This window comes from Danio rerio, chromosome 10, assembly GCF_049306965.1.
Source record: "Danio rerio strain Tuebingen ecotype United States chromosome 10, GRCz12tu, whole genome shotgun sequence".
Taxonomy (NCBI): Eukaryota; Metazoa; Chordata; class Actinopteri; order Cypriniformes; family Danionidae; genus Danio; species Danio rerio.
The window spans coordinates 38,083,541-38,111,521 of NC_133185.1; the positions used below are offsets into that span (position 1 = coordinate 38,083,541).

At 35.2% G+C, this 27,981-nt stretch overlaps 1 protein-coding gene across 11 annotated transcripts in view; it reads right to left on the reverse strand.

Annotated features, from left to right (window-relative positions):
• Positions 1-27,981, reverse strand: part of cux1a (cut-like homeobox 1a) — a 254,392-nt gene that overhangs the window by 181,700 nt on the left and 44,711 nt on the right. For all 11 annotated transcript variants that reach the window (XR_012386449.1, XM_021479404.3, XM_021479403.3 and 8 more), the window contains exon 2: positions 5,532-5,642. Coding sequence is in view for 10 of the 11 variants with exons in the window: in XM_021479404.3 (XP_021335079.2) it covers positions 5,532-5,642 (111 nt within the window). In the remaining variant the exon portion in view is untranslated. The remainder of the gene's footprint in view (positions 1-5,531; positions 5,643-27,981) is intronic.

Consider the following 27,981-nt stretch of genomic DNA (forward strand, 5'->3'; position numbering starts at 1 on the left):
CATTAATCCTTTGTGGCATAGATTCAACAAGGTACTAGAAATATCCTCAGAGATTTTGGTCCTTATTGACATGACAGCATCACGCAGTTGTTGCAGATGTTTTGGCTGCACATCCATGATGCCAATCTCCCGTTCCACCACATCCCAAAGGTGCTCTATTGGATTGAAATCTGGTGACTGTGGAGGCCATTTGAGAACAGTGCACTCATTGTCACTGAGATGACACAATGCTCAATTGGTATTTATGGACCCAAAGTGTGCCAAGAAAATATCCCCCACACCATTACACCCCCACCACTGGCCTGAACCATTGATACAAGGCAGGATGGATCCATGCTTTCATGTTGTTGATGCCAAACTCTGACGGTAACATCCGAGTCTCGCAGCACAAATCGAGACCATCATAAGACCAGACAACATTTTTCCAATATTCTATTGTCTAATTTTGGTGAGTCTGTGTAAATTGTAGCTTCAGTTTCCTGTTCTTATCTGACAGGAGCGGCACCCGGTGTGGTCTTCTGGTGCTGTAGCCCATCCGTCTCAAGGTTGAACGTGTTGTGCATTCAGAGATGCTCTTCTGCATACCTCGATTGTAATGAGTGGTTATTTGAATTACTGTTGCCTTTCTATCACCTCGAACCAGTCTGGCCATTCTCCTCTGACCTCTGGCATCAATAAGACATTTGCACCCACAGAACTGCCGCACACTGGATTTTTTTCTTTTTTTTTTTTTGGCCATTCTCTGTAAACCCTATAGATGGTTGTGTGTGAAAATCCCAGTAGATCAGCAGTTTCTGAAATACTCAGACCAGTCCATCTGGCAGCAACAATCGTGCCACGTTCAAAGTCACTTAAATCCCCTTTCTTCCCCTATCTGATTCTTTGTTTAAACTGCAGCAGATCATCTTGACCATGTCTACATGCCTAAATGCATTGATTAAAAATTTGCGATACTGAGCAGTTGGACAGCTATACCTAATAAAGTGGTTGGTGAGTGTCGTTGTAAATGATGGATGCACACATTTTTTCTACTATCAAATAAACTCCCAAATATGCCACGTTCGCTTTCATAAAGTGTGTACATTAGCGCTGCTTTTAGCATCTGTGTGGTTTATTCCTATCAAACGCTCACTATAAAGTTTAAATGCGCTCTTCAAGTTCTGATGTTTGCATGTGGTGCAACACTCTCAGTAAAAAAATGCCAAAAATGTGATTTTTTTTAAATCAATGGTGTCTAATGCATGAACTCAAAATATGCGAGCCAGTAAGGAGGGAATGCGCATGACCTTATGAAAATATTTCCATCACGCAGGCAGCTCTGAATATAATTTCAGCATCGACACACTGGTCTCTTTCAGTCTCCATCGCATCCTATTTAAAAAACGCCATCTAAATGAGCTAAACGAAAATAGGGCCAAATGCGCCGCTTGTTTGGGTTAAATATTTATGCATGTGGAAAAGGAGAAGAAAAAAAAAAGACGAAATGAAGTGATCTGTGGCAAATTTAACGGCTGCTTAAGATTATTTATTTCACAGGTGCACGCCGAGGAAAACACAGACGTTACGTAATCGCTTGGAAAGTAACGGGTCATCCTAACAAATCCCTATCTGTCACATTGACATCGCATAGCGGACGATAAACTTTTCAACCCGCATCCTGAGGCGAAGCAGGACCATGAAGGAGCTCCATAAATAACTAGTCAATAACAATTACGCAACGTTTGTGGAAATGGATATAGAGAGACGGAGAAACAAAAACAGCAATTTATCCCTTTAAATATATACACATGAGCTTGGAAACCTTAAAAGGACAGTTCATCCAAGCATGAAAGTGGCCTTATGTCATTCCAAACCTGTATGATTTGCTTTCTTTCTGCAGCTGAGCACTAAAACAACACATTTTCAGTCATGTACTCATTTCCATGTGTAATAAATTATTATCTATGAAAGCTTCGAAAATGACATAAAAACAACCATAAAGTACATCTAAAAAGGTATGATTGATACATTTCAAGTAACTCAAGCAGATTTTGGGTCTAAATAAAGAACTTTTAATGATAATATTTCCCTGAGAGTCAGTGAGTTACTAACATCTAAGAACTAAATCAGTCCAATTCAAGAACAAATGACAGCGAGTGGAATTTGAGACATTTTCTTATGAACTCTAAGGGAAGCTAGGGAAGATATGAATTTTAATTATTGGTCGATTCCCCACATTAAGCAATCAAATAGAAATCTAATTATTTTTATGTTATAATATGGTAGGTTAATGCCAGGGTTTCTGCAGGTAAATTAAATGTAAGGCCTTTGAGAAATGAAGACCATTATGAATGAAACTTAGTGAAGTTTTTGAAACTTATACAGGACTAAATGCTAAGGATGTTTTTTGAATATCCCAGTTGAGAAAGATTTTCACTATCTATAAATCTATGAGCAAATTAAGCACAAACAGCTATATTAAGCCGTTTACGGTGTGCTCAGTGTCAGAAGGAGCGGTACAGTAAGGTAATGCAATCGTGGCACATTAATTCCACATTCACAGTCCGGCCATTAAGGTAACTTTCCAGCCTCCCTCATCACAGATAGAGTTTCCACGTCTCTGACTGAGGCCCTTGATGTCTTGCACCTTGGGCACCACGCAAAAAAAAAACTCAGATGGACTTTTTTTTCTCTTCTTTTACAGGGTTCACAGAATCTCCGAACGCGTGGCCTCCCAGCCAAAACCCCCAGCACGATTAATTTAGTAACGGGTTATTAAGCTCAGACATAAATTGCAGCCCTGGACATTTTAAATGGAAAAGGGGGACTGATTTATTGAGGCTCCGGAGACAAAACAGGTTTTTTATTTTCCATTTATTCATCGGCACTCTCTGGGAGTGGTAACTCGCGAGGAATTCGCAGGAAAGAGGGAGCGAGCGGGAGGAGGGCAGGAGGCGATGGCAACCGCGATCAAAGATAACGCTGACCGGAGCCGCCGTCGTGCCCTTGACTTCTCCACACTACAGATGGGCTGGCAGGGACTTCTCAAAACTAAACACACGCGGGAATTATGCGGATTTGCCGTTTAGAAGATTGGAGGCACCTGTCTGAAATCTTCACAAAGGCACTCGTACGCTGATAAGGATATTATTAATCAAGGACTAAAAGAAAAGCCTGAGGTTATTGTGAACTCTGGATGTCTTCTGACTGATGTCTCTTTTTCTTTTACCTTCATTATAGCTAAATGACGCAATTACTACATCCTGACCTTTCTTCACAATTCTGAGCCATTTCTGATACTAAAACTTTCAAAATGATAAATCAAGTGAAAATCGAGGAGACCAGTAAAGAGCAAATAAACAAAAATAAGCCCCCTCCGATAAATGAGCTTAAAATAGCGTTAGGAGTGAAACAATTTGACAACATTATCGACTATAAAAGTTGCAAACAAATATTCTGTTGGTCAAAGAATAACCTATTGTCATTGTGTGTGAAATATATTTATTTGTATTGTAAAAAAAAGTTTTTTTTAAATAATTATTGTAACTTTAAAATTGTGATTTATTTTTTTAAGCTGATCCAATTACATGGTTTTGTTTATTAGTTAGGTAACTGCAAGTTGAATAACTGAGCAACGACTTTATTAATGTAACAGTAGATGAGTACTGGATTAATCAATCCAATAATTGTTACAATAATCAATTATCAAAATAAAGATTTACTGGTGAAAGAGTAGGTTAGTGATCGATTATTTGATCTAATAACCATTAGATTAATTAACTATCAAAATACTAATTTACTGGTCAAACAGTAGACAATTACTCGATTAATTGAACTAATACTCTTTACATTAATCAACTTTTAAAAATAAAGTTTACTGGTGAAAGAGTAGATGAGTACCCGATTAATCGATCTAATAATCATTAATCAACTATCAAAATACAGATTTACTGGAGGAACAGTAGATGAGTACTTGATTAATCGAACAAATCATTACATTAATCATTAACCAAAATAAAGATTTACTGGTGTAAGAGTAGATAAGTATCCAACTAATCAAACCAAGAATTATTAGATTAATCAAATAAAAATAAAAAAAGATTTACTGGTGCAACTATAGATGAGTACTCGATTAATCAATCTAATAATCGCTAAAATTAATCAACTATCAAACTACAAATTTACTGCTGTAACAGTAGATTAGTACTTGATTAATCTAAAAAATCATTAGATTAGTCAACTATCAAAATTAATTTTACTGATGTAAGAGTAGACGAGCACCCGGTTAATTGATCGAATAATTATTAGATTAATCAACTATGAAAAAAAAAAGATTTACTGGTGCAACAGTAGATAAGTATTTGATTATTCGATGTAAAAATAGTTAGACTAATCACCTATCAAAATAAACATTTACTGGTAGAACAGTAGATGGGTACTCGATTAATCGATCTAGCAATCGTTAGATAAAACTATCAAAATAATGATTTATTGGTGGAACAGCAGATGAGTACTTAATTAATCGATTTAATAGATGCATTAATTATTTACATAATGATTTTAAATAATAATTATAATGCTAAAACAATTTGTTAAATTAAATTAAAATGAGTTACTACTTTACGATGCAAAAATAACAATAAAAATTTTGTTTAAATAATAAAACATTGTCAAAAAACTGTATTTTACATGTTTTATGCTATTTTTTAAAATAATATTATATCATATTATATAAAATCAGACATTCTATCTAGATTTACAAATATATTTCAAGTTCAATTTTATAAGCATACGCCATGAACGTCGCTCATCTACACATCGCCATGTGATTTAACATTTAAAGTCTGTAAACGCTACTGAACAAAACCCAAAGTCTAGAAACATCCTCCTATCCACACATTACGAATAATCTGTTTCTAACCAGAACAAACATCTGATATCCCCTCCTGATCCACTAGTGGTGATGTTCCCCCACTGTCAGGGCACGTTTGTCTCAGGACTCTATCAGATCGGGGAAGGTTTTCAGTAAATAAAGAATCACTGATCCTTACTGTCTTGCTAACATGCATCGTCGGTTTTTCCTCTGGAAACATGACCTCACAGACAACCCTATGGTCTGGACATGACCGTCCGCCGCTATTCATGCAGACCGAGTATTCCCTAAATGGATAAACCATAATATGCTCTGCTTTCTCCGCCACTGACCTCTCATTCAAGACCATGGCTAGTTTCAGACAAGTGCAAAATGCGAAAAGTAATGTAACGGCGCGGCCATGCTCCAGAACTCAAGTGGAACAATCGCAATAACAAGAATGCAATTCTACAGGGTGCGCGTTTACAATCATGTAAGCAGTCAAAATGGAGGGAGAAGAAATCAACTGATATCAAATGCAGAAAAAACATGGTGCTTTACAGGTACTCAGGAGACCAGGAAGTGCCAGTGCAGACATTTGACAATTCGGAGTTCAGATTCCCCTTCGCTCCACTACCCCTGCAGCTTCCTATCATTTGGGGGGAAAAAGGCTCTCAGCCCATTTGTTGCGTTCGCTCACCTCTGGAGTATTCTTCTTGAACTCGCGGCTTTGGTCGATGAGTTTTTTCCTGGACTGCTCGCTCTCATCCTGTCGGTTGGCCAGGGCTGTGGCGGTGGCATCCAGTTCTTTCTGAGGACAGATAAGGGAAAGATTCGGATGAGCTTCTAAAGGAATGATTTGATGCAAATACAGGAAATTCACATCAAAGTTCAATGTAGTGAATTCTAAAAAAAAATGGCAATTAACAATAACAACGCGTCCTAAAACTAAATAATTTAAATAATTGGCAATAAAACACATTTTAAAAAAATCTATAAAAATATCCATACCTATACTTCAGAAGCAATGAAAAGTGAGTCAGATTAATTCAATTAACAATTTAAACCGAATGATTCAGTGAATTGGATTCAAAACATTAACTTTCACTCATTTTCTTTTCAGCTTAGTCACTTCATTAATGTGGGGCCGCCGCAGTGGAATGAATCGCCAACTTATCCAGCATATGTTTTACACAGCAACCCTTCAAGTTTACCCTTTAAGCTGCAAGCCATCACTGAGAAACACCAATACATTCTCATTCACACACATACACTACAGACAATTTAGCCTACCCAATTCCCCTACAGCACATGTTTTTGGACTTGCGGGGGAAACCGGAGCACCCGGAAGAAACCCACGCCAACAACATTAACTTCAGATCTGATATTCAAGACATCAATTTGATTTGTAACTTTCGATCAAATCATTTAGTCTGAATCATGTAATAGATTAGCAGATTTATTGAAAAGAACCAGTCAATACAATTTAATATTATTCAGAAACCTGGATTTAAAATTTGGGATGCACTGAAATTACAGCCACCAAAATCGGTCGGAAATGGCATTTTAAAGTTACTGAGTTATTATAGTTACAAATTTCATTCCCGGTTTCTGTTTTCAGCCAAGAGCAACCTGGATTTTCAGTTTGAGCGCAGATTTTTCATTTTAGAGTATCCCGTTTACCCAACCCAACGTCAACCCAAACTGATTTATGAATGAAATGGTTCGTTAAAATAAACTAGTTGATTTGATTTGATTAACAACTGATTTGGAATGATTTTTTGGTCACAGGTGTTGGGTGGTTGTCGCAGACGAAACTTAAGACAGTTGGGGAGTCGCAGAAAAAAGTGAAAGTAAACAGCGGACGGTGGAGGAGGGCGGTTGAGAAGGGGGATCAGGTTAAATGATGAGGTTAAAAATTAAGCCCTGCTTCACTGGAAAGAAAAAAATGCTGAACTTTAGCAAAACTAAAATAGTTGGATTTCAAATTTCAGCTTAAAAACTAGGGCTGGGCGATTAATCGAAAAGTAATCGAAATCGAGATTCAGAACCTATAATAGATTAAATATTTTCAAAACATTTTTTAAAATTACTTTACCTACCGCGTGCAGAGTCACATGACCTCACTCTGTTAAAGGCTGATTTATACATCTACGGCCACTTTGCAGCCACATCTGATCTCTGGTCAAGTAGAAAGATGAACCCATTCTTTAGCCTTACTTTGCACTACTTTTACGATGATTGGAAGCAGCACCAGAGATGCCTTGTGATGGCACATTCTGCATTAGATTAAAGTTAATATTTACATTAGAATATTTGTTAACAGAAGATGCAATAAATGCACTGTTTAAACTATTATATACAAGATAAACAAGAGTTATTTTATTTAAAAGAGATACTGCTTATTTTATACTTTTAATATGAATATGTTTGCAAAAGTGCAAGTTATTTAGGCAATGTGTGCTTTAATATCAGTTGATCAACACTGATGTTCAATGAATAATGATAGATAGCAGATAGTGTGTGCTTCCTTCAATTATTTTAAAATCAATAATGCGCCCTTCATTCAAAAATCTGTAAACTATGAGGGCAAAATAAATAAATAAATACATAAAATAATCATTCATTAATCACAATCGAGTTAAACTGTTCAATTAATCGAGATATTGATTTTAGGCCAAGTCACCCAGCCCTATTAGAAACAGATTCATGAATGAATTTAGAGTAAATTGAGAATCTAATAAAGTGGATCTGATTCAAAATTCACACTCATTCATTCAAAGTTTTACATTGAAAATGACGACTTGACATCAGTTTGTAAGTTAATCGTTCATTCTTAATTGCGAATCAAATGAAGAATATTTAAAATTGACAATTACTATTTGGCAGTTCTACGATGAATACGAAAGCACTGATATATTTTCTTCCCACAAGAACAGTCGCTGACCTCAGACTGGTTATGTTTACAAAAAAAAAAAGTGAAAGCTGTAAAAACAATGACAAAACCTTCTCGCCCAACTTTACGTCTATTTTGCAAAAAACACACGCTTTATAGGGTGTGAGAAAACCGTTCGCCATGCACCTGCAGGCATACCCGCGACTATAAACCGCACGTTTAAAACGAACCAACCAGATTCCCTGGAAAGCTGTGACAAACATGGCGCGATTGGCCGCCGCATCCATCAGTCACCTACAGCGTCCCACCCCCGTTGGGGCTCGTGAAAAGTCAGCAGTCTGCGGTCCCTGCCGTCCCACTGCTCTCCTCTCAACAGCAGGGAGCTGAGCTAAAGAATATCGTCTGACATCTGGGAGCCAGATGCTGGGAACAAATCAACTTAATTAGGCTGGAACTCAGTGCGCCAGACTCCCCAAACCTCCAACACAACAACTGGGGGGCTGAGTCACCACAGTCTCGCCCCAGTTTTACTCTCCTCTGTTATTATCACCTCCTCCTTCCACATAGGAAGACACATGGCTCCGCAAAACACTCGTCGTTCGGCTAGTCTGGCAAGGTAAAAGTACAAGGGCTGATCTCAGGGGACGAATCTGGTTTTAAAATACCATCCCTAGAGATGGGTGTGGATCGTTGGTTTCTGGGTCAATGGGACATGTTTTAGATAAAAACGTCATGCTATGTAAAGCTGGTTCTGGTCTTTCTAAATGGCTGTTATTAATAGTGGAGTAACCATGATGAAAATAAACTGTGACATAATGCGTTTACCCTAACAATGTACTGACATGACATGCACGCACAGTGTGTGTGAGCACTTTTAAGGGTAGTGTTTATTTATTAGTTCTCTATAATCATGATATACATTCATGTCTTAAAATATAATGCCATGTTTAAGGTCGTGCAGACATAATATGAATCATATTACAATGCTAACTTAGAAAGGCATCTGAGTGAATCATTCTGAATCAGATCAAAAAGAACCTGTTGATTCACAACGCTGAGCTAAGTTGACTGGATTCAAATTGACTAAATGTTTAGCGGTTGAGCTTTCGTCATTTCTGAATAAAAATAAATTCTCCATCCCTAAAATCCAAATCTCGAATAATTGAACATTTTAACTCGATTACAATTAATTAACGATTATTTTATTTATTTATTTTATGTTTTTGACTTCATAGTTCACAGACAAGTTTTGTACAGTAAACATGCTCACATATTACAAGGGATATTACAAGTACAAGATTTTTGAAAGAAGGATACATTACTTGATTTTAAAATAATATAAGTAAACACACCATATACTATCAATGATTATTTATTGAACAACTGAAATTAAACACACATTGCCTAAACACAGCTCTCCACGCCGCCCACCCTAATACTTACCAAAAACCGATCAATCACAAAGCTTGCATTATGGGTCGTTGTGACGTGTAGTTAAGTTATTTTTGAGAAGTGCGGGGGAATGCGAAGGCTACTCCAGACCGTATACATGGACTTGGCAGAGGTATAATATCAGAGTAATATAATAAGTAAAAATTAGCCTTAACAGAGTGGGGTCACGGAACTCCACACACGTTAGGGAAAGTAATTGCATGTTCTGATTGTCGATTTCGATTACTTTAATTAATCGTCCAGCCCCATAGCTGAATGAATTATTGAGAGCCATTTTAAAAAGCTATTAATTCAAAACACGATTTTAAGTTGACCATCATGTGGACTGGATTCAAAACGTCAAATTCATGAATGGTTTTTAATAAATTATTTAATTGTATTAACTAAATATGTCAAAAACTATTGTTACGTTTTCAGAGCTTAGCTCAGTTTTTAAATAAAATACTTTAAAAAAAATTTAAATTTTTTTATACTCTACAGCCAAAGTTACGGCAAAATCAGATTTAATCAATATAAAACAGACTAAAGCAATAGTTGTACTTAAAAACACAAGAATAAGTATTAGGGCTGGGCGATTTGGCCTAAAAACGAAATCTCGATTGATTGAACATTTTAACTAAATTACAATTAATGAACAATTTATTTATTTATTTATTTAACAAATTTTATACAGTAAATATACTCATAATACAAGTGAGAGATTTTTAAAAGAAGGGTGCATTACTTGATTTTAAAATAATTAAAGGAAACACACTATCTGCTATCTATGATTATTTATTGAACGTTGGACAACTGAAATTAAAACACACACTGCCTAAAACCAACAGTCACGCTTTTCTGTAATAATAGTAATAATAAATACTTTGTACTTTTGGAAACAAAAATATTTTCAATGTTAATTTTTTTTAAGTTAAAAGTAGAAAATAAGCAGTATTTCATCCAAATAAAATAACTTGTGTATATTCTGTAAATAATAAGTAATATTAATAAAAAAATAAGTGCATTTCTTTAAAGAAATATTTTAATGTAAAAGTCATTTATTGTAATTGAAAATATGTTGCGTCTGGCGCAGCTTCCAGTCATCGTCAACGCAGTGCAAACTTGTGATGTGTAGTTACATTTTTTGAGAGGTGCACGGGTATGCGATCGAATGAAGGCTGCCAGACCATACCCATGCGTTCGACGCAGAAGTATAAAGCAGCCTTAACAGAGCGAGGTCACGAGACTTCACATGTTAGGTAAAGTCGTTGAAAAAATTGACCTGGAAAAATTTGATTGATTATAGGCTCTGATTGCTGACTTTTCGATGAACTGTCCAGCCCTAATAAGTATCAACGTAATCCTTATCTGTTCTTTTTTTTTTTTAAATGCAGGACTATAAAATGAATGCGTTTGTATAATAATTATATAGTATTTAATTTCAGAAGAATCAAAGCAGTATTTAAATTTATATTAGTAACTTATATTTACATTAGCGTCGTGGAACGCTTTAAGACTGTCTCCCAAAACTCCAAAGGAAACTTACAAGTTTACTTGGATCTTTTCTGCTCTGAGACTTAATAAAGACTCTCCATTTAATCCCGCTGGAAACGTTGGAGATATTAAAGAGTGGGATATTTCTTTCCTATTGGTATCAATAGTGGTAATGCCCCCTGGGGTATCCCATCCAGCCCCCCTGGTGTAGTTGAAGGAAGCCCTGAAGCCCTCCAATAAGAGTCGTTTATATAAAGGACCAAATTGTTCCCCATAATAGCTTTATAATTTTCCTAATGGAAGAATTCTGCTGGCTCAGGCGGCGGTGCTTGTCTTAGTTAATTTGTTCGGTAGTAAACGCTGATGGAACAGATTACAGGGCTCCCCAGAGAGCCAGGCCCTGCCAGATACTATCAGCTGCATATGCAGCAGGGAAACGTCAGCGAGGCCTCTCTCTCTTTCTCTCTCTCTCTCTGTATAGCTGCTGTTTTTTTCTTCCCTCGTTCTCTCATAAGCCATCTTTCTCACAGGCCATTAGATTTCCTCCTCTCCCTCTCTCTCTCTCTCTCTCTGTATGAGTGCCAGTGTCGCTGTGCCACAGAGCACCTGAGCACTCAAAAGGGTCAACAGCTCAGAGGCAGTCAGGAACAGATAAAAACAAAGCAAGAGTCCAACACAGGTGAGAGGGGACGGCAGACACACTTCTGCCACGGGAGCTGTACTGTAACTAAAAACGGTAGATATAATTCGCAACAAATGGGTTTAGAATTGTGTTGGAGTAGAACATGGTTAAAGAGAAAGTTCACCCAAAAGTGAAAATTCTGTCATTTTGCTCGCTCTATACAAGAGATATTTTGAAGAATGTTCTTATCTAATAAGAAATGCCCACTGGCAACAGTTTTAAGCACTTTAAAGTCAACAAAAGAAGCACTGCTCCAAAACGCAGCAGCACGAGTGGTCTTCAATGAACCTAAACGAGCACATGTCACTCTGCTGCTAGTCCGTTTGCACTGGCTGCCAGTTGCTGCTCGCATCAAATTCAAAGCTCTCACTTCTGCAAATCTTTGTGCCCTCCAGAAACTTGCGTTCTGTGAATAAACGTCGCCTCGTGGTTCCATCCCAAAGAGGGAAGAAATCACTTTCGCTCACGCTCAATCTGCCCAGTTGGTGGAATGAACTCCCTAACTGCATCAGAACAGCAGAGTCACTCGCTATTTTCAAGAAATGACTAAAAACAACTATTTAGTCTCCACTTCACTTCCTAATCTGCAATTGCCTCTCTGAATATCACACTAACTGTACCAAAAAAAGAAAAGAAAAAAAAAATACTAATACTACTAATACTCTTTTTCTTAGACTTTACAGACCTGAAACTTGCCAATAGCACTTATTCATTGTTGCTCTTATAGTTGTGTAAATTGCTTCCTTGTCCTCATTTGTAAGTCGCTTTGGATAAAAGCATTTGCTAAATGACTAAATGTAAATGTAAAGCACCAAAGCAATTTTGTGTGGACAGAATCACCTCTTCAATGTCCTTTAAACCAAAAAAAAGCCACAAAATTAAAGCAAAAAAAAAAAAAAAAAAAAACTAAAGCATACCTGATTTGGCTGAACAGATTTTACAGTTTGAGATTTTTTTTATAGCTTGTCCTTTAATTATTCGGTCCAAAAAAGGTGACCCAATTTTTAAAGGGTATGACTTTATACGCCAGTGAAAAAAAATTTATAAAAATAAAATGGATATAATTCTCACCAAATGCAGGTTTTAGAATTGTGTTGTGTTGAAAAAGCTCAGTTAAAGTGAAAAGTTCACCCAAAAAGTAAATACTGTCATTTACTCGATCTCTACAAGAATTATTTTAAGAATATTCTTATATAATTTTGTTTATTAAAAAAAATAAAAAATAAATCACAATATATATGCCAGACAAATTGCACTATATATGAAAGCTACATGTCAGATCATGTGTAATACCCATGCACTGGCAACAGTTTTAAACACTTTAAGGTCAACAAAAGTCGCACCGAAGCAATTTTGTGTCGTCAGAATCACCTCTTCAATGTCTTTTAAACAAAAAAAAAGTTGCGAAAGCCCCAAAAATAAAACAAAAAACTCCAGCGTACTTGACTTAGCTGAACAGATTTTACAGTTTAAGTTTTTTTTAATCATTCTGTCCTAAAAAGGTGACCCAATTTTTGAAGAGCATGACTTTATTTATTCAAAAGTGGAAAAAAATAAATAAATAAAAAATTAAATGGATATAATTCTCACCAAATGCAGGGTTTAGAAGTGTGTTGGAAGAGAGCGTGTTTAAAAGGAAAGTTCACCAAAAATTTAAAATTCTGTTATTTACTCGCTCTCTACAAGAGGTATTTTAAAGAATGCAAAAGCCACTGAGGTGAGAGGGGACGGCAGACACACTTCTGCCACAGGAACTATACTGTAACTAAAAACAGTAGATATAATTCGCAACAAATGGGTTTAGAAGTGTGTTGGAAGAGAGCACTGTTAAAGGAAAGTTCACCCAAAAAGTAAAATTCAGTCATTTACTCGATTTCTACAAAAGATATTTTGAAGAATGCTGGAAATTACAAGCCACATATATACATAGCATTTTATTTATTTTTCCTAGTATGGGTGTCAATGTTATCATTCTTTAAAAAAAAATTTTTTAAAAACAGTTGATGGTTCACAAATGACTCTGAGAATTGAGGGTGAGTAAATGAAAAACCTAATTTTCATTTTTGAAAATGTTCTTACACATTAGAAATAAGAAATTATTTTCATTGTTTACACATTATTTTCCTTTACCAAAAGAAAAAAAAAGAAAAAAAAACTTGCTCCTCCTCTTTAAACAACATGCCATCACCAAGTCTCTCTGGCTCTATGCTTTCATTATTCAATCAATTCTATAATGATTTTTAAAAATAAAACTAAATACTGCAACACTTTCCAGTTTACACCAAGAACAATAACTATCATGATATCAATAAAGATATTAATGTCTACAAAACTGCATGATGACTTTGTTTATTATTATTATAAAAAAAAACTTTTTTTCATTCTTTATGATCAGCTGGTAAATGAAAATCATATTAATTCTGGAAGTGATTGCACTGATTTTGTTCCTCTCTAAAAATGATAGCTTTAGGTGTGCTGATGACTCCCTTATTTATTTATTTTAGAAAGAAAACATTTTTAAAACAATATTTATTATTATTGACAAGAGTTTTAATTGTGTTGTAAACAGGCCTATAAAGCAATTATCATGAATTTTAATGATTATTTTAAATGATGAATGTTGTGCTTTAATTGAATAATTATACGCACACTGCAGGTTTCAGAGTAAAACAATACATCACTTTAACTCACAGTTAATCAGGCTGATCTGAGGCACCAATTAAACTAAATAAAAGGTTAAGATGAGGTTGGTAAAATTGCAAAATTAGAATAGAAATATAAACTTTATAATATCTGTAGTTTTGCAGTTGTGCTATTAATGGCTCCTTTCCACTGACTGGTGCAGTACGGTGTGGTACGGGTCACCTTTACGACAAAGTTTCAGTCGACGACTCGAAGTCATTCTCACTTGAGGAAATCTCGCTCAAAGTAAAGCTGTACAAGTAGTTCACATATCATATGAGAAGCACTTCTCACAAAACAGATGCTTTATACATATAAATACTTGTGTATAAATGTTCATTACTAACCTTTCTATGAACATGATTTGATTATAACTGCAGAGCAATGCGAAATATTCTGCTGTAACGTCTGCGATTATAGAAAATAAATAAATAAATGCAACATATATGAACACATAGATCCTTACAGTCTCCGATGTTACCAATTACAGATAAACTACACACAGCAGACATTTAGTCCTTATTTGGCTTCAAAAACAACACACAACGTATAGCCCAAAGTCAGTGCAAACCTCTCATCTGTATCTTTAATCTTGTAACCTCTGTTAGAAAGTATTTCCATCATTCTGAGTTAATAATAGTGCAAAAGGTGATAATAATTAAACATGGCAGTTTGTTCATGGTTTAGGTTGCTGAAAGAATCACTTGCTCCTTTGTTTTTTTTCAGCTTCTCCTTTGTTTTTTCACACTTCACTCTCGCGTTTGTCCATTTCTGAAAGGATCAGATGTCAGAAGCACTTCAATAATCACGTGGATGTTATTATCATCAGCTCAAGAAGTTTGTTAATTTAAATGTAGATGCGTACCCCAGCTCTCTGGAGAAAGAGACTCACTTTTAGACGGCCTTGTAAAACAAAAACAGTACACAGCTGAATTTATTCTTCTTGGTTTTGTAGCTGTTCATCAAGACAAGGACAAGATTTGTTTGAGCTTGGGTTGATCATGGCTTGCTATTATATGTATATAGTAGAGCTGCACGATTCTAGCTAAAATGAGAATCGCGTTTTTTTTTTTTTTTTTGCTTAAAATAAAGATCACGATTCTCTCACGATTCTGTAGATGTAAAATAAAGCTTAATATGAGATTATTGTTTTTTCTCAAACAAATGGTAAAAAAAATAATATTAATATTATGTGTAGGTCTACTGGTTTCTATACATAATTATATTCTACTTATAATAATTCTGATGTTTCAGATAGGCCTATGCTTGCAATCTGTCATTGAGAACATTATTAGACCATTTAATTCACTGGTAAAATCAACATTATATAGGCTAGATAAGTTATACTGACACTGTAAACATTTATTTTCATGCACAACTATGTGTTCGCTATGAAAGAAAAAACATATCAAATGCTTGTCGTAATTATAACTCTAAATTGCTATATGATTATTTAAATGATGTGCGTGCTTTCGATTTCATTTTCACTGCTAAGTGCTGTTCATGCTTCGCGCGCGGCTCTCAAACAATAACTCTGTGCCACAAACTGAGTATTATTTACAACTTCATTACCTGTAACTCACAACATTGCGGGTTCTGTTCACTGGACGCGCACAGGTCTATCATTAAGTAGGGCACGCACCCGCACAGTCAGCAGCTCACATCATATGTAATTTCCCGCCGCGAATACATCATTCTATGAAGACAAAAATGACATTTTTGGGTGATTTTTATAACTTATAAATACAGTATGTGACTCTTTTAACATGATTTGGAGGTGTCCATGTCGTTGAGCAACTTGTGTGAAACAATGAAAAGTCTCGTGCAGCTGCCTCTCTCTGCTTCTCTCCTGAACTTGAAAATATGATTGGCAGAATCGTAAAAATGCTGGATTAAGATCGTCTAGGGCAGGGGTGGCCAACCCTGTTCCTGGAGAGCCACCTTCCTGTAGATTTCAGTTGCAACCCATATCAAACACACCTGAACCAATTAATTAGGACCTGAACACCACGTGATAATTACAGGCAGGTGTGTTTGATATGGGTTGCAACTGAAATCTGCAGAAAGGTGGCTCTCTAGAAACAGAGTTGGCCACCCCTGGTCTAAGGGGTCGAATCGAAATCACAATCTTTTTTCCATTAATTGTGCAGCTCTAGTATGTAGTATTACAATGTAATGGCTGTGTATTCAAAAATGGTGGTTTCTTTGTTTTCATTCTCCTGCTTGTGTATGCGCTAGTGATGTATCTCTGTAAACCGATAGCATTCAGCTGCGTGTCTAGCTTCAACTTTTGGTACCCTTTTGTCGTGCTAGGTACCCTTTGCAAAGGGTACCCCAAAAGTGGTACGATACGGTTTGCTTTTTGGTACCTTGGCTATAAACGCGTATAGAGCGTACCATACCATTCAGTGTAAAAGGGCCATGAAAAGTTTTTTTTTCCACATCTTAATATTATAAATGAAATCACACTGAATAGGGGAAAAAAAACAGTGGGAATATGACCTAAGGTGTATTTTTTATTATCTATGCTCACTTTATAATACCTAAAAGAGGTTTGAATAGGTTCTTGTAAAGAGAAATCACCAACTGTGAGCATGCCATTTTTTCTAGATTACGCAAAGCCCTTAGAATACAAACTGATTATTTAGCTTTTTATTTATTTTACTTTTTTTTCCCTCAATTACTTCTTTGCCATTACAGCTATTCATGTCATATGATAAGAAACACTTTGTTTAAAAAAAAAAACGTGTCACAATATATATCCCAGACGAATAGCACTATGCAAACAAGAGCATGTGTAATACCCACTGGAAACAATTTTTAAACACTTTAAAGTCAACAAAAGTCGCACTGAAGCAATTTTGTGTGGACTGAGTCACCTCTTCAATGTCCTTTAAGCAAAAAAAAGTCGTAAAAGCCCCAAAAAAAAAACAAAAAAAAACTCTAAATGTACTTGACTTAGCTGAACAGATTTTAGTTTGAGTTTTTTTATAGCTTGTCCTTTAATCATTCGGTCCAAAAAAGGTGACCCGATTTTTGAAGGGTATGACTTTATACGCAAGTGAATAAAAAAAAAACAATAAAGACAAGTGCGTGTATGTGTGCATTTTGAAAAGGCACCAACGGCTGCCATTAGCACAGATAGGGCTAATCTATTTTTATGCCGGCATAGCCGTTAAGCCCTTTATCAAAGTCTTTGCTATTGCTGCTACCATTTATAACAAACCTGCTTTGTGCGAGCAACTAATCTCAATCCTGACCCGCTACTTTGAGCTCTGACTGTGTATGTGTACGCTGTAGTGGGGTCGGTTAAACACCTAAGCCACAGATTTGGCAGCAGAAGTGTGAACTTAACCTTGTCACATCCCAAAAAATTTGTGTTCCCTTGGAGTTTGTGACCTCTAAAGACTGAATAATGCATCTGACCCCTTACCTGATGCTCGAGAGTTAAAGGAAGGGCACTGTGCCATGGATGTGTGACTTTACCCACCAAGTGAAGAACCATTTTAACATTGTTTTCACATAAATGGGTCGATGTGCCCTCACACCTTAAGTTCTGTGAGCGAAGATTTAATTGCTCCTTGGGGAGTAAAACCAAAAGAACAGCGAACAGAGGGAATCTTGACCTTATGAAATCGACATTAAAAGGTTTGTTACTAAAAGTTTGCTTTAGTAGATAAAATGACATCTTTACCTACCAGAAAAACAGATAAAGAACATTGATTGGGAAAATTTACCCTATGAAATTCATGTTCTGTTACTAAAAGTTAGCTTTTGCAAAGGAATTCTTTTACTCCATGAAAAAAATACTACAAATATTGATAACAGATTCATTTGAGGAAACCGATCGCAAACCATTTCAGTTCAAAAACTAATCCAAATGAGTACTGTGAACTTAATCTATTTAAGTAAATAAACCATTCTGAGCATAGTAAAACCTGATAAATAAAGAGAACTCAAACCAACTGAGTACTGTAAGACTCAATGAGTAAAGCCAACTTAAATCCTGAGGAAACCGATTACAATTGATGAAAGCTAAATGGTTCCTTGAGTGAAACACCTCTTAAACCACTTTAAAACTGACTAGCAAATAGCTAAATACAGTTCAGAAAAATGTGAGGTGTTGGAATTATACTGAATATTTCAAATGTAATATTGTAATGTATTGTATCGTATTTGAACAAATCGTATCACATTGTATCTCATGTTTAATGATTCATTGGGATCTTTGAAGCAATATAAATACAATAAATAAAACAAAAATAATTCAAACAAACAATTTATTTACATCAAACCTTTTTATTTCAAGGTATAATAAAAATTCTAAAAAACTAAAAAAAAAAAAGTTCTCTAGAATGAAAACATCTCTAAAAATGGTTTACAGCTGAATAGCAAGTTGCTAAATACAGCTCAGAAAGCTGTGAAGTGTTGAAATTCTACTGAATATTTCAAATGTAATATTGTATTATTATATTGTATCGTATTGGAACAAATCGTATCGTATAATATCTTACACTTAATGCTTCATTGGGATATTTAGGCCAATATAAATACAATAAATACAATAATAATAATAATAATAATTCAAACAAACAAGTTATTTACATCAAACTTTTTACATTAATAAAAAATAAAAATCATTAAAAAAAAACCTGAAAATATTTTTTACGTGTCCATACCGTAATGCAAAAATTTATATGAAAATTAAATGTTTTCTAGAATAAAACACTCTACAATTTACTAGCAAGTAGCTAAATACAGCTCGGTAAGATGCGAGATGTTGAAATTATGCTGAATATTTCAAGTGTAATATTGTATTGTATCGTATTGGAACAAATCGTATTGCATCGTATCTTATATTTAACTCTTCATTGGCATCTTAAGGACAATATAAATATAATAAATAATAATAATAATTCAAACAAACAAGTTTTTTCATCAAACTTTTTACATTAATATGTAATAAAATTCCTAAAATGGTAAGAACAGTAAAAACACTGTTAAAGTATCAATATTTCACTACAAAAAATTATTTGTAAATTAAATGCTCTCTAGAATGAAAACACCTCTGAAACCACTTTACAACTGACCAGCAAGTAGCTAAATACAGCTCGGAAAGATGTTAGGTGTTGGAATTAAACTATTTCAAATGTAATATCGTATTGTGTTGGGTCTTATTGTATTGGAGCAAAATGTATCACAACATATCTTTAATATAATGCTTCACTGGAATCTTTAAGGCAATAATTCAGAATTATTTAAACAACAAATACAATAACTCAAACAAAACAAACAAGTTATTTACATCAAACTTTTTTTTTTTTTTAAATACAATCAAATTTCTAAAACCCTTTCAGGCAGACGTTCAATGAAAAATTCTTTAAGTGAGTCCACTTAATAGAGAAGTTTATTACAATCATTTAAAGCAAGACAAACCAATACAATGTTTAACATGTACAAAAAAGAAAGCTGAACTTAAGAAATTTCATTACAAGTGGTTAGTTTTAACGAAGTAGCTAGCTAAGCTAACCAAAATAGAGCCACTACTAACTACAGTCTCAGAAGTGTGATGTACAAATGCTAAACAAATAAACCTATAGAGTTTTTCAATGTATAAGCGTGCAGAAATGAAACTGATTTTCATTGTAATCCATGTGTTTGTGCAAAAACATTAAAGTAGGAATGCCTAGATTTGCATAACACATCGCATCTTATACCACACCTGTAATTTAGGTCACCCACTTGGAGAATGGACTAATGAAAAGCTTCTTAATACCAGGTGTAAACAGTCAAAGATTCATTCCAAGTGGTAAACATGGTGTAAATTAAAAACAAATTCACTCATTACTTACATATTTGCAGATTAAAGATGCACAAATTAAATACAAACTTGACTTATTTCATCCAAAAATGTAAGTGACCTCATCATTTATTCTCCATAAAGTCTGTTGAACACAAAAGAAGATATTTTGAAGAATGCTAATTTCCATAGTTGAAAATAATTACATATTTTTTAAATGATGTATATTTTATATGTTGTGTTCAACAGAAGAAAGAAACTCAAATAGGTTTTTAGCAAGTGAAAGATCAATAAATGATAGAATTTTCTTTTTTTTTATTGAACTACCCCTTTAAATACATCAATGTCCACTTGAAGTGACTTTGTTACTGCCTAACAATTGCTTTTACAACATGCTTGCTGATTTACATGTTGCATGTAATAAAAGAATCATATAAAGCGGATTCAACTGCTTCGCACCTTGACATCTACCAAACCACAAGCATTACAACACTAAGATCTGTTCAGTTCCTTCCTTGTTCTGCAGTTCGAATTACGCACAGTGTCTGAAAAAAAGTTCAACAATGACCTAATCGCTCAGCACGAACAATGCATTTGTGTCAGTGGTCTATGATACAGTAAATCTTCCTGTCTCTGTTAGCTTAGATGGCTTAATTGCGAATCAAGGATTTGGCGCGCCGTCAAGATCCACTATCACGCAGCAAAACAATCAGACAAAAGGCGTGCGAGTAATATCGTGGCGGGAGGTTGCAGAAAACTTCACACTGTGGCATGCGGTACCCAATCAAGACCACCACGTTCAGACTTTCATATTGTGAGAGCCCACTGTTGCAGCCCCATGGGAAACACGCGCAACCGCACGCACGACGCGCAAAACGCGCAAATCTGTGAATAACAAGAGACCGTGGGGTTGAGTCTCATTAGATATGGACAAACTACAGACCAGACTTCATTTCCATCCAATTAAGAGACACTCGCAGCATTATGGGGGCTTGCTGATTATGATGCAGTACATTTGGGTCGTCTCAGTGCAACAATGTCCCAGTTGTTGACAGAAGAACACTCCCTTTCATACCAGCTGGGGAGGGCAGGGGCTTGTGTTTAAAAGGCGCTTTAACAGACTGTACGCACATTTGCTGATTCTAACTTGTTTCGTGGGCTGGACATCAGGGGCCAATGCTTAATATGTTGGGTTGTGTGATATTGGGAGAAAATTGGCACTGCAATATTACATAACAAAAGAAACAAAGTTTTAACAAATGATTTGCAAAAGTCAAAAAATAAAATTATGTTTGGTAATTGCTCAAACTACTGATATAAAATTAGCTGAAAAAAATTAATTCTTGAGGATTTTTTTGGACAACTTAATTGTTTAATGTTCAATCCACGTAAATTTGTAAAAAAAAAAACTTAAAGTTAACTTAATTCCTTCATGTTGTCCTAGTTTAAATTTTGTCTATTTTGTCAGTCTATTGTGTGGAACCCAGCATTTTTAACACTGTGAGATGGTTTATCTGGAAATTGTCACGATACTGGAATTTGGTACCAATCTGTACAGAAATGTTTTAAATTTCAATCTACTTAAACTTGTAAAAACAATGAAGTTAACTTAATTGATTTGTGTTGGGGAAAACATGAAGGAATTGTGTGGGACCCATAATTTTTTACAGTGTATGCTTCAGTATGAACAAGTATAATTGTTATTTCCAGAAGGGTTGTCACGATACTGGAATTCGGTACCAATCGATACATTTTTTAAAACGTCCATTTCACGCTAACATTTGAGCACTGTTGAGAAACAGAAATAACTGTGATTAGTTGTGAAGGTCTTCAGCTCATCGAACTCACTGCTCACAGATACAGGGACACCGGAGTGTTTTAAAGTCACGTCGATCAGCTGGTTTGTCTATAAACTGTGTTACGCTGTGATACGCTGATGAACCGCGGCTTTAAAACGCTCCAGTGTCCCTGTATCTGTGGTTACAGGCAGTAAACAGTGCTGAGTTTGGTGAACTGATGACGTTCACTGCCAATCACAGTTATTTCTGTGGAGCAAGTAAACACAATGGCAAATCGGCGCTTTTTAAGTGCTCAAATGTTGGTGGGAAATAGATGATTTCAAAATATCAATATCGATTGGAACCAAATTCCAGAATCTTGACAACACTACTGGATATAAAGATTATACTTGTTCATACTGAAGCATACGCTGTAAAAAATGCTGGATTCCACCCAATTCATTCACGTTTTCCCAACACAAATCCATTCAATTATCCTCGCTGGATTGAACTTAAAACAACTAAGTTGTCCCAAAAAAAACTTCACGTAAAAAAATCATGTAAAAGTACTTGTATAGCCTGTCTTATGTGTATAGTTAAGTATCTTATAGTATATGTTAGTTATGCACAGTTTTTTTTTAATAGCTCTCATGTCGAGTGTTGTTTGTATTTATGACACATTTATGTAGCACCGTTGTCCTGTGAGACACGACATTTCGTTCCTCTGTTTATCCATACATGTAGCGGAATGACAATAAAGCTTGACTTGACTTGTGTTGTTTTAATTAATTTTAAATAAGCAGTTTGAACATACAGCAAAAGTAATTGTTTTAATGTGAAAAAATATTTTACACTGTTTTTGACCCAGTGAACATGACTGTAAAATAAAGCCAGTAATTATGCTGTAATTAAGTGAGTCAATATTATTAGCCCTCTTACTACAGTATTTTTTTCGATTGGCTACAAAACAAATCACGGTTATGCAATCACTTGCTTAATTAACCTAGATAAGCCTTTAAATTACATTTTGAATACTACCATCTTGCAAAAATAACCAACGCAATCTCACAGCAATTCGTAACTTTTTGATTAAGTGGCTAATTCGTATGAATTTGCACGATCTAATTTGTACAATTTAGTACGATATGCTCATCACCCAATGAGGTGAGATTGGATGACGCCTCCTTTTTAAAACCCTACATTTTCATATGATTGAACTCGTACGAACTAGCTACTAAACTGACAAAATGGAAATACAATACTTACGTTTCTAGTGAGATCAGGCTGAAATAACAAGAAATAAATAATAAATAAATAAATAAGAAATAAATAATCTCCTGTCAAGGACAATAAAGTTTTACTACTACTACTACTAAAAAATAAAATACCATTATCATAACAAAAGCAAAAGAAGTTATGAGTTATTAAAACGATTCTGTTTAAAAATGTATTGGAAAAAACTTTATTAAAAGGCACATTGAAAATATTTGTATAATAAAATTAGATCATGAAAATGACTGATCAAATCGTTACAGAAAATCGTATTTTTCTACTCTAGGTTAAGGCCTGAGCACTTCCATTAAATGAGGATGTTAAAACCTTAATGGAAACACTAGTTTAGGTCCATTAACCATTAACTAAAACTACTAGCTCAATAAACTACTATTAGCTGTGAATTACTTGTTAGTAAGATCGAAGTTGGGTTTAGCTTTTGGGTAGGATTAGGGATATGAGATCAAACTTTACAACAACCAATAAACAGTTAATATCTTAATAATAGGGAGGTAATAAGCCAGTATGAATTGTGACCTAAACTAAAATGTTACCGCCTTAATTTAAATAGGGTTGAATGCGAGTCAATCATCAGGAAATATTCAATTTGGGTTGACCCATTTCTTCAAAAGAAAAGAAAAACACTTCTTAGACAGTCCAAATCTCGCTGATAAAGCCACCTATATCTGTCAGGCCCGATTCTGAGTTTAACAGCTCTCAACATCCGAGCGCTCGTGCACTTGTTAACACAGGAGCGACTCTGTACGTCTTCGAGCTGAAATGGTTTGAAGGCTTCTCAAAAGTTGCTGGATTGGGATTACGACTGACACGATATTCTCATTAGGATAGTCTCTTTTTAAGAAAGTGGGTTCAGTGTTATCTGTTGTCAGAGCAGGCCGGCTGGTCCACAGGGTTGGCCCGTATATCAGCTGTAATGAATCCAGGACCGGTTCACCATCTCACACGCCATGTTTGCTATCAACAGAGCTCTCAAGGGCTTACGGCGCAGTTCATTAAAGCAGGAGGAACAAGAACAAGCCCAGAGCTTATTCTCTCTCTTTCTTTCTCCTCTCATTTCTTTCATTCGCTCGTTCTTTAAACCACCATCGTTCCGCCTTTGATTTATTATGCAACAAGATCAGCAATTTACTTCAGAGGCTTTCACTGCGATCTGAGGGGGTCTGAGAGCAGTGTTTGTCACAGTCGCGCAGTATGAACGCTACAGAAAAAGCATCGATTTGTTATCGAGAACACGACGCACAGCATGTCTGTATACCTCCAGTAACTTTCAGTTTCCTCCAAGTAAACGCATACATCTCTGCCGCCTCCGCCGCTGATAACAGCATTCCTCAAATGCTACAGTATACTGGTTTTTGGAGAAACTAATTAAGGCAATTATATCTCCGGTTGGGAGTGGAGGCGACGTCTGGGGAGTGGATCTCTGGTTGGGAGGGACGTGAACTGTTTCTCAAACAGTTTGACCGGCCCAAGACTGGATGACAAAAGACGTTTGAGATTATCTTGTCTTTCTGGATAGCAGCCGAGTTAATGCTACAGCACTGAGTATAGACAATTACTGACTTTGCTAAAGTACATGTCGGGCTGTGCTTGTTTATAAGATTGTTTGCTAAAGTAGAAACGATATTAATCACAGTTGAAGATGAATGTATTCGTTTGGATAATTCATTAATGAGTTATTTATTAATACAAAAATAAATTACGTTGAAACTGAAATGATTTTCAAAGTGATGTTTAACAGAGCAAAGGCATGTTTTTCAGTAGTGTTCAAAAATATTGATACATCGATAAATGTCTTGCTTTTGGTTAGCATCAATACTGGCTCTGCTCTCCCACACTCTCTGACCCAGCAGGGAGATAAATACTCAATAATAATAATAATAATAATAATATTACAATTTTAACACTTTTATTAGTTTTAATCAGAAAATAAGTTGAGATTGAGCTAATTTATTATTATTTTTTATTTATTTATACCTTTTATAAGGTGTCCGAGAGAGCTTAAAATGCTGCAATTTAAGAAAAAACATGCAATTACAAAAGAAAACGGCAGCAAATTACGAAAAGATCTTCATACGTTTGACAGCACGAGTGCTACAAATTCTCACAAAGCAAATACATTTTCAAAAAAACGCACTGGATTTTCTCACAACGCTAAAGATTTATGAAAATGCTCTGCGTTCTCACAACACTTTCAATTAGCACGGAAATGCTAACGGAAATGTTGCAAGGGGACCCTAAAACGTGACAGACCCGGCTATTTAGGCTAATAAAAAGACATGGGAATCAAGATGTTAAAATAAAAACTCACTTTTCAAAGATCACCTACAACTTTAGTGAGCAATAGTCACGGCACTGCAGCGTACTTCACTTTTTTAGGTCCAGTTGAAACATTTCTGTTGTGTTGTGATGTTTTTGCAAGTAAGAAAATGCAGTGCATTTTGTAAACTGTTTGCGTTGTGAGAAAACGCAGTGCAATTTTTAAAAATGTGTTTGTGTTGTGAGGATTTGCAGCACGTGTGCTGTTAAATGGATAAAGATTTTTTTTTATTTGCTGCTGTTTTTTTTGGCAGCACGTTAAGCTCTATCTGCCACGATTACTTTTGGACTTAATGACTGCTTATGTACCTTCTATAAATATTACATGGTTAGTCATTTGCATATTGCTCATGTTGCAGAATCGGTTCCCACAGTATCTAAAATGGTATCGAATATCGGTATTTTTCAAGATATCGTATCGAAGTTGAAAAATCCAGTATGGTGACAAAACTATTTCACAGTATTTCCTGGACAGTCTTATTTCCTTTAGTTTGTCTAAAATTAAAAAAAAACTCATGAATGTCAATGTTGTTAGCCCCCTCATTTTTTTTCATATGGCTACACTTTTATCCCTTAAGTTGTATTAATTCAAAATACTTTCAATAAACATAAATAACAAAGCTTTTGCTTTATTACTCCATTCACTTAGCTTGTTGTATGATTTGCATGATATGTTTTATTCTATGGGAATGTTTTAATTGAATGTACATAACAGAGCTTAATCTAGTCTGTTGTCAAAGGAACAATGTGCAAGGAAACGTTTAAATGACGTCATTGGTGGATACAGTGCACATTTTCTCTGGCTGCAGGTCAATGTGAGCACGATTATATACTTTTGTCTCAAACAGCCAATACATTGTATAAAACAGTTAGCAAGAAAACTACATGTAAGATTAAGCTGTGTCTAACATTAGGTTCATATTCATTTTCATTCATGTCTGGGAAAGGTGCTTTATAAATAAAATCTTTACAAATTTTTAACACGTTATTGTCACAATAAACTTAAGTATCTTTTTATCCAACAAGACAAAATTAGCTTTTTTAGGGCATTGAGTTTCCATAATTTTTTGAGTTCAATCAACCTGCGTGGGCTTAAAGCGAACGGAACAAACCACTGTTGTCCAATGACTGGCCTAATTAATTGAAATTTAACATAATTAACCTAGCAAAATAACTAGTAAAATATTATATAAAACACAAAAATAATAATTATTAAAACTATTTTGCTTAATATGTTGCAGCTCTTAAAAAAAAACATTATTCTATTATCAACTATATACAGCAATAATCTTGTTTTCCAAAATATTATAAATTTCGCTTTTTTTTTTTCTTTTTTTTAGGTAAAATCTATATAAAATCTATATGTAGTCACGAATCAGTTATCTGAGAGAGAAAAAAAAGGCTTTAAAAAATGTTTAAAGGCTAAAAAAAGGTTAGATCTAAATAATAAAGCCAATTATTCGCAGTGTGCCAGTGTTTTTGTGCGAAGCCTCAGCTTGATAAAATTCCATAGAACATGAAGTGATGCGCAGTGAGAAAAGCACCATGGGAAACATATATGCCCTCAGCATAAACACACACATGGCTTGTGCTAAGCCTTCGTTTGGGAGGCAAAAAAATAAATAAATGAAAAATTAGCACAAGCGCTGCATTATTTTTCAAGAATTTCATGACAGAGTCTGGCATCTAACTACCACAAACTCTTCTGCATATTTGCATTTTAATACAAGGTTTGTTTATCCTGGAATCTCTGCTGTAAACTGAATTAATTAGATGTTCGGAATCATAACTGGAAATTAGCATAACGGGGTTAGAGAGAAGAAAGAAGGGGGTGTTTGTTCTTCGCGAGACAACAAGCGGTTAATTGTGGAGGGCTGGGGGTGCAGACGGTGACCTGAACTAGATATTACAGTGCAGTCCGACTGATTCAGAGAAGCCAAGCTGCATTGTTCTGATTTGCTGTTCTCATTCACTTGTCTACACAATAAGAGCGTGTCTACAAGCAGACGGCGCAGCGAAACTGGAACACTTCTATCATAATCAACAAAGCTGTCTACACTGCAAGTGTCAGCGAAGTTGACTACACTGCAAGCGTGCGGTTCAGAATCAACAGAAATACAGTCTACACTGCAAATGTGTATGACTCGACTTGCACTTTAGACAGCTTTGTCGTCAAATTTAATAGATTTATCACCCACCTAAGAGGATATTGGGGTTCTCGAGTAACTGGCATTGTTATTTTGGGGGTCAAGGGCTGAAAAGTTTGGGAAGCACTGACCCACACTGCAAATGATTCATTCATATCAAAAGAATCATTTCAAGTCCAAAAATTGTAATTCAACAAAACTATTTACACTGAAATTGTGACAATTCAAATTAAAAATCTGTCCACAATGCAAATGATTACCTTTAAATCAATGTAGTTTGCTCTTCAAATGTAGACCTTTGAACTGACAAAGCACTTCATAACGCAAATTCGAAATTTATTTTTAAAATGAAACCAACTACGCAAACAGATGATACATAATTAATGAAGCTTTTTACTTTGAATCAAAAAGTACATTTATAACTTTAAATCAAGGCAGTGAACACTTCAAACGTGCAACTTTGTACCAGCAAACCTTTATATAGTTCAAGTATGAACCGTTGAACAAAAAAAAAAAAACATCATCTACACTGCAATAATACTTCAAATAAAAAGCAGTTTACATTAAAAAGCAAAACTGAATCAACAAACCTGTTTACACAAAGTAAAAATTTGCAACAAAGGTGTATATA